The sequence below is a fragment of the Pyrus communis genome, chromosome 12 (genome assembly GCF_963583255.1).
Source record: "Pyrus communis chromosome 12, drPyrComm1.1, whole genome shotgun sequence".
NCBI classification, from domain to species: domain Eukaryota; kingdom Viridiplantae; phylum Streptophyta; class Magnoliopsida; order Rosales; family Rosaceae; genus Pyrus; species Pyrus communis.
In genome coordinates, this window is record NC_084814.1 from 6,790,553 (window position 1) to 6,799,048 (window position 8,496).

Below are 8,496 nucleotides of genomic sequence, written 5' to 3' on the forward strand. Positions count from 1 at the left end.
GTCAGTACAATATGGGGTATTACTTGTCAGATGACATCTACCTAATGTGGGTGACACTTGTCCAAGCAATTGCAAACCCTATGGATGACGCCCAAAGGTGGTTTACCTTACACCAAAAGGCATACCAGAAAGATGTTGAGAGAGCTTTCGGTATTCTACAAGCACGATGAAAGATCATTAAGGAACCGGCAAGAAGGTGGAGGTGAGATAAGCTGAACTCCATCATGATGTCATGCATCATATTACACAACATGATTGTGGAGGATGAGCGAGATGACTATATTGATAGAGAGTCTGATGACGACCAAGATGATCCAAATAGGTCAAGGAGGGCTAGTGTGAAAATATATGATGGGCTTAATTTGCCTTTGGATCCAAGAACTGATAATATCTCTTTAAATGAGTACATGAGGCGCCATAGGATGATATGTTTGCGTGCCACAAATAAGTACCTACAACAGGATCTTGTTGCACATCTTAGGGCCAAAAGAACCATGAAGTAGAAGTTTAAGTTTTATGTTGTTAAATGTTTTTTTTTTAATGTTGTTTAAGTTTGAATAACTCCCTAAAGTAGTACTAGGGTGGAGATTGTGTTGTTTAATGTTGTTTAATGGATTAGGTAGTTATAGGGAATTTTTTTTTTTTTTAATTTGTCTGGAAAAAAAAAATTTCAAATTCAACGGTAACTTGGCGTTAGCATGACGTCAGCTAGCTGTTGCTGGCTGGCGTCATGCTGACACCAGGTAGCCATTAACTTTTGAATTTTGGGCTAGCCGGTTGGCCTGATTTCCCATTTTTAGCCCAATGAGGCCCACGAGCTATTTTGCCTAGTTCTTGATTGAAGACGATTTTTGTGTTATTTCAAGTTATTTTTAACCCTATAGTCCTTTGACTGAATCGATTGAAGATGGCTTTATGGTTGTGAACCTCGTGTCCCGTTAACAGCGGCGCTGGACCCATCACCGTTTAAATAATTGCGTCCACTTCATCTAAGTTTCCATCTTGAAAATAAACCTCTAATCGGACAGACCAGACAGTGAGAGCCTGGGACCCACGACAATACTGTTTCCCAAATGCCAATGATAGTGAGCTGTGAGGTGAGACCTTCTCTTCTCTTCTCTTCTCTTCTAGGTGGCGGGGCAGTTGGCCACGTGTGCACTAAACAATGCGTAGACGGATAAACCTAAAAGAAACTTTCTAATTACTATAATTAAATAGATAATTACATTTTAATATAAATGCGAAAAAAAAGCAAGGAAGTAGCCTTCCTCACATTGTATTATCATCATCAACCAAACCCTACGGAATTTCGTGGACTTTTCTGATCAAAAATCCAAAAGGCTCTTTTTTTTTTCCGTTGTGGGTTCTTCTTCGGACTTCTCGAGGTTCGATTTTCATCTGCTAATTCGTTTTAATTTTTTTCCCTGATATAGTTAATTTAATAAGTTGATAATTCTTTTTACGACCCAGAAAACAGTTGTGATTATCTTCCTGTATGTGAAAATTTGAAATTGGATGGTGGAATTTCATGGGCAATCAGTATTTTCTGGTTAATCTATGGAGGATTTTAATCTTTTATTATCCATGTAATCATAAGCAGATGAACCTGTTGTTTACTTGATTGGATTGTATTTGGTTTTTAATTTTTTCTTATTTGATGGATGGTAATTTCAGGTCAAATGGCAAAGAGTTACTTCAAGCAAGAACATGATCTGGGTTTGTACCAGTATTTTGCAGATTAAATTGACACTGTTTTCAGTTTATGGGAAGAAAGAAATAGTGAATTAATTTATGCATTTATGTGGTTTTGGTGTTTAAATCTTCAGAGAAGAGACGGGCAGAGGCTGCTAGGATCAGAGATAAATACCCAGATAGAATTCCAGTAAGAATTACAGTTCCAATTGCGATTACCTAATTAACAATTATTGTCCAAGATGTGACCAAAAGTAAAAAACCTGTTTAGTGCAGTAAAGGATTAGGATGGTTCTGTGTTAATTCATAATAATCTGGTCTACTGGTGCCAAATTAGCGTTTAAAATTACTGCCGGTGTCCGTATTAATTAGATTATCAGCTTTAGATATTGAGAAGTTGATTTCGGATTTGTTACCAGTTCCCTCGACGATATCGAGGACGAGATTTTGTTATCTAAAATCTTTTTATTACTATTTCAAGGTGATTGTGGAGAAGGTAGAAAGAAGTGATATCCCAAACATTGATAAGAAAAAGTAAGCTTTCTCTTCGCAGTATTGAATGTGTTAAATGCGTTTGTTATGTTCCCTGGTTCAGTTTGCTGCTCTTTGATTCCGTCTTGTTTATTCAATTTTTAGCAAAGTTGACATCTTTCTAGTTTCGGACAAACATTTTAAGTAATTCCTTCTTCTTGATTACCTAATTCTTACAATGGCTGAAGTAGGGTTTTCTTTATTTGTGTGATCATCGTCCTTAGTAAAATGATTTCGTCGTGGATAATTGTCTTTATGTATCATAGGACAGTATCCATTTTCTCTTTGGTTACCGAATTCTTCAGTGGCTGAAGTAGGGTTTTCTTTGTTTGTGTGATCATCGCCCTTGGTAAAATGATTTCTCATGGATAATAGTCTTTATGGTAATATGACAATATCCTACTGCCACCGTTTCTTTGACTATATAAACTGAATCTGAAAATTACAGGTACCTTGTCCCGGCAGATTTAACTGTGGGACAATTTGTTTATGTTATCCGCAAAAGGATCAAGTTAAGTGCAGAAAAGGCAATCTTTATATTTGTGGACAATGTGCTCCCACCAACAGGTAAGTTTTGTGATATCGTCCATTGGAGGATGCTGCTGTCTGCTTGGCCTTTCGATTGAACATCACCAACCCATAACGTCTTACGTCTTTGCAGGTGCAATTATGTCTGCCATATATGAAGAGAAGAAGGATGAAGACGGGTTTCTCTATGTCACGTACAGCGGTGAGAATACATTTGGTTATCAGATTCCACTGTGTAGCCCCTGATTATTTGGATACACCAATCTTCATCCATTCCCGGCATGTTTGATTTCATCTCTGCGATCTTCCTTTCCTTATGCTGATGCTTCTGTTCTTATGCCTACTTGATAAACACCTTCGCGGTGGTAATATGTATAGTCACATATTGTACAAAATCTCGAAGTTCTGGTTTACGATTAAAATTTACACTTGTTTCAGTTCGTAATTATTGAATGAAGATCTCTGATCAGTGCTAGTTTTTGCTGGTCATGGTTATGTCGGGGTGCGACTTTGATGAAAGTTTATTAGAGTATATGCTATAAAACGTATATAATATGCCGAGCTTTCTTGTTGTTGCATCTTTGACTTCCTAGTTCCTACAACGTGCACTCATGGGTTTTATGACATTAGTTTTGCTGTCAAAAACCGCAACCTCTGCATATTTTTGGGTGCCGCCCTCTGTTTCTATTGCCAGGATGAAAATATGAAAAGTAACCGAAGAAAGCAAAGACTAGTATTATTCATGGAAAAAAGAGAGGAGGGTGATTCAGGGAGCGCTTCCCGTGGCTGTCCGGGCCACCCGAACTCAAGAACCTAAGACCACCTCTAACCGAGGGCATTATTAACCTAAAATTAAACAAAACAATCCCCAATCAAAGCGTATTTGAAAATGGGCATATTTTGCTACTCGTAGGCCATCTCCAATCGAAGGGGTTATGTTTATCTCCTGTTCAGATTATAGCCTTGCAAGAAATTATTTTTTAATGAATAGTGCTAGACTATATTTATGTACTATCTTCAACTGAATGGGCTATTTTTTTAGCTCTCTCAATAATTTGTTATTTTAAGCTTGTTATTTAAATTTATTGGTTAATTTAGGTAAACTACTATTGAATGTTTTTAAATCTAATCATCGAATTTGAATCAACTATTGCAACTGACGAGCTTGGCCAAAAAATGGCTAAGAGAGGGTTACATTTGGCCAACCTGATGCCATTTTGACCAAATAATAGTATGGTAGGCTCCATAGAGTTATAGCATAACCATCGGTTGAAGATGGATTTTTGAGCAAATTAAGTCATTGTTTTGCCTTTAGACCTTTAACCCTCTCGATTAGAGATAGTCTAAGTCCCCATATGGGCTAAAAAATGTTAGCCCCCGGGCACATGGCCATTTCTTTTTCATGAAGCCAACAACTTGATAATATGGTGAATAAGCGCTCAGGCATATCAAGTAATAAAAATATAGAGAAGGTAATATTTAGTTCTCCATGCTTGGAGACGGAAAAATTTAGCCATTATTATTTCTTAGAAAAATATATTTTGAGGGCTAAAATTGGAGATAGCCTAAGGACCTTCTTGAATTCCTTTTTGTTTTTGAAATTAATGAGTTATTAAGTAATTTAAAGCTAATTGAGACAAAAAAAAATGGATTTAAGCCGGAATTCTAACATGTCTTGAGAAGTTTTAAGTATATGCGGGCTTCGGTCATGCGCAGTGTGAAATGTTAAAAAGATAGGTAACAAATTTGAAGGAGAAAATGTTGATGGGCTGCTTGATTTTTTTAGGTCAGTCATTTATGGGAGATTGGTCGACCTCAACCTTGGGGTCAGCGTTTTGTACCAAAATACCGAAATCGATACAAAAAATTATGAACCGAATACTAAAAAAAACCAGAAACTGATAACCTCGAACCGTTTGGTAACCGATGCCAAACGTATACTGATTCATAATGGGTATCGGATATAGAAACTGAGATTCACTGTGTAAAACTTTCATTTCATTGAATAATTAATTTATGACAATACAAGATAGTATATATAGCCAAAGTCTAATTACAATAGTACCCTTAACTTTTACAACTAACCACACAATTACCACAACTAACTGTTTACTATTATAACAAACTAGTATTAGTTTTGGATGATTTGGCATCTTCCTTAAACACCCCCTTAAGCTAAGCTTGGTATCAACATTGCTTCCAAGAGGAAGCTTGGATTTGAGATAGCTAAACCTGCTTCTAGATAAGGATTTGGTATGAATGTCTACCAATTGATCTTGATTGCAGACAAATTGAACTTTGATGAGATGTGCCAATACCAATTCCATGATATAGTGATGTTCGATTTCAACGTGTTTTGTTCTTGCATGAAACACTGGATTTGCAGCAGGTGAGATAGCTGAAATGTTGTCAAACCATAGGTTAGGAACCTGAGAGAGTGGAAAACCAATGTCATGAAAAGTTTTGAATATCCAAGTGAGTTTTGCAGCTGTGTGTGCTAACCAATGATATTCTGCTTCAGTAGATGATCTTGCTACTATGGATTATTTCTTGGCACTCCAAATGATGAGGTTTGATCCCAGAAATACACAGTAGCCACTAGTTGAGCGCCTATCAAAAGTGCGCCCTACCCAGTCAACATCAAAATATGCATTAAGTTTGTTGTCATCCTTTTTAAACCAAATACCTTCAGAGACAATTCCTCTGAGATATCTAAGAACCCTTTTCGTAGCTTGTATGTGTTGTTCTCTAGAAGCACGCATGAATTGACATATTTGATTAACTGCAAATGAAATATCTAGTCTTGTCCATGTCAAATACTGTAAACCACCAACAATGGACCTGTACTCTGGGGGAGTAGATAGGAGAAGTTACCAGGATGGCACAGAAAGGTTTCTGAGAACCAAGTGGAGTACAACAAGGTTTGGCTCCATCTAAATTGGTTTTCATGAATAATGAAAAATGGCACAGAAAGGCATTAGGACCAGTTACCAGGATGTCGTCTACATAGACTAGCACAATAACCAAGTAAGGCCCTTGAAACAAACAATGAGGCATTTGAGGAAGAATGCACAAAGCCAAATTGAATGAGAGATAGGAAAGTTTATCAAACCAAGCTCTTGGTGCTTGTTTAAGGCCATATAGAGATTTCCTCGATTTACAGACATGATTTGGCATACTCAGATTAGTGAAGCCTGGAGGTTGTTGTATACACACATCCTCTTTTAAATCATCATGAAGAAAGACATTACTTAAGTCAAACTGATTTAAAAACCAAATAAATTGCACTGCAAGTGATAAAAGTTCTCGAATTGTAACTAGTTTAGCTACATGACTAAAAGTTTCTTGAAAGTTAAAACCTACTTGCTGGTGATAGCCCTTAGCCACAAGTCTGCTTTAAATCTTTCCACAGTACCATCAAGTTTCTTCTTTATTTTGAAGACCCATTTGCAACCAACAACATTTTGTGAAGGAGATGAAGGAACCAAGGTCCAAGTGCCTGTGGATTGCAAGGCATTAAATTCATCTTGCATGGCAAATCTCCAATAAGCATGTTTAGATGCTTGCAAGTATGTAGTAGGCACAAAATCAACATCATATGGAAAAAGATGTTTAGTGGTTGTGTACAGTTTTGGTTTATGTATGCCAGTTTTAGAACGAGTAATCATTAGATGTGTGTTGCCATGAGGTAATGACATAGATGTGTCACGGGAATTGATACATGCTGCAATAGTAATAAGACTTGGAGGAATAGTTGGAGGGTCTGAAATATTTGCAGAACTTGGAGAAACATGATTGGGGACATTCCCAGTTGCAGAACCTGAAACTGTAGAACCAGAATGTGAACTTGGGAATGGCACAAAGAATTGAAGATCCATAAATGTTAGAGTAGTTACAGGAATTGAAGTAGTGCCCTAAGTGAATGACTAAAAGGGATATGTAGTTTTCCTTGAAATGTAGGTTTTGCTAGTGATAGGGTCAAGACATATATAACCCTTGTGTTGTAAACTGTAGCCCAAAAAGACACATCTTTTACTTTTGGCATCTAACTTTAAGTGAACATAGGGCTTGAGGCATGGGAAACAACTGCTACCATAGATTTTGAGTCTCGAATACTCAAAAGGCTTGTGAAAAAGTAATTCCTAAGGAGATTTTGATTTCCTAGAAATTGGTAACCTGTTGATAAGATACATAGCAGTAGAGAATGTTTCCACCTAATAAAAATCTAGAACATTGGAAAAAACAAGTAAGGTTATGGCAGCTTCAACAGTGTGTCTATGCTTTCTTTCAACACAACCATTTTGTTTAGTGGTGTGGGGACAACTTAATTGATGAAGAATACCAAGTTTACTCAAAAATGATTTAAACATAGTACCAATGAATTCACACCCTAAATCTGAACACAAAATCTTTATTTTATTTCCAAAATTTTTTTATACATAGGTTTTTAGTGCAACAAAGGTAGAATAGGCATATGACTTTGCCTTTAATGGAAATAACCAACTATATCTATTACAATCATCAACATTTAATAGATAGTATTTGAAACCACTAGGTGAAGTAATAGATGCAGGGCTCCAAAGATCACAGTGAAGCAATTGTAAGCTTTGAGTGGTTGCAGAGCTGGCAGTTCCAAAAGGAAGTTTATAATTTTTAACAGAAGCACAATCTGAGCAGAAGAATTCAATAACGGACTTTGCTTGCATTGCAAGTTTATTGCTAGAAATAACCTTTCTAAAGATTGAAGAAGATGGATGACCCAATCTTAGGTGCCAAACCTTCACAGGAGCTTTGACACTTATTAAAGCTGATAGTGATGAAGTGGTATGCTGGCAAGATCCTTGAAGTGGATAAAAGCCATCTTTAACTTGTCCCCACAAAAGCATTTTCCTCGAAATATGATCTTTTACAGTGGATCCATCAGGGTCAAGTGTGAAAGTAAAATTATTGTCTTTGAACAATTGATAAGCAGACAATAAGTTGTGTTTCATATGAGGAACTTGCAATACATTGCTCACCTTAAATGAAGCCTAAGGAGTATTCAAAGAAGATGAACTAACAAGATGAATAGACAGACCTTTTTATCATCTCGTATGTAGAATTTGTCTTCACCAATGTATGGAGAAGAGACTGAGAGATTTGCAATCACATTGGTGATGTGTGAGGTTTGGAAGAGTAATGAGCACATAGAGCAATAAGTTTGGCTGGTGGTACTCTTCCAAAAAATCTCAGGATTCATCCTATCAAAACAGTCAATGGCTTCGTGGCTGGTGAAACCACATATTTGGCATGTAATCTTGAAACCAAATGAGTGTAAAAAACCTTGATAATTTGACCTAAAACCTTGATAATTGGAGTGATTCTGATTTCCACGACTATTGCCATTAAAATTGCCACGATTGTTATTGTAATTGCAATTCCCTCTGTTAGAATTGCAATTATTTCTCCTTCAATTAGAATTGTACCAGAAAGATGATTGAAGTGGCTAATTGTATGCATCAAAGGCTTGTTGAGGAAGCTTCGGCAGCAACGGTGCCTGAGACTGAATAGAAAAAGCCTGAAATCACTTAGTGGCAGAAGAAGAGATTGTTTGTTTATGATGAGCCATGGAGATTTCCTTAGTGAGTAACAAACCATGCAGTTTGTCAAGAGAGTTAAAAGATAGACGAAGCATAATTGAATTAATGAAAGACTTGAATTCATCAGGCAATCCATGAAGTGTTATTGCGATTAGGTCATGATTAG

General features: G+C 36.7%; 1 protein-coding gene across 1 annotated transcript; it reads left to right on the forward strand.

The window, feature by feature from the left end:
- Window positions 1-1,233: 1,233 nt before the first annotated feature.
- Window positions 1,234-3,246, forward strand: LOC137710959 (autophagy-related protein 8f-like). Its single transcript, XM_068450130.1, has 6 exons — window positions 1,234-1,385; window positions 1,675-1,716; window positions 1,827-1,882; window positions 2,174-2,226; window positions 2,672-2,790; window positions 2,885-3,246. Exons 2-6 carry the CDS (start codon window positions 1,680-1,682, stop codon window positions 2,995-2,997), a joined length of 378 nt encoding a protein of 125 aa, XP_068306231.1. The 5' UTR covers window positions 1,234-1,385; window positions 1,675-1,679; the 3' UTR covers window positions 2,998-3,246.
- The last annotated feature ends 5,250 nt before the right edge of the window (window positions 3,247-8,496 follow it).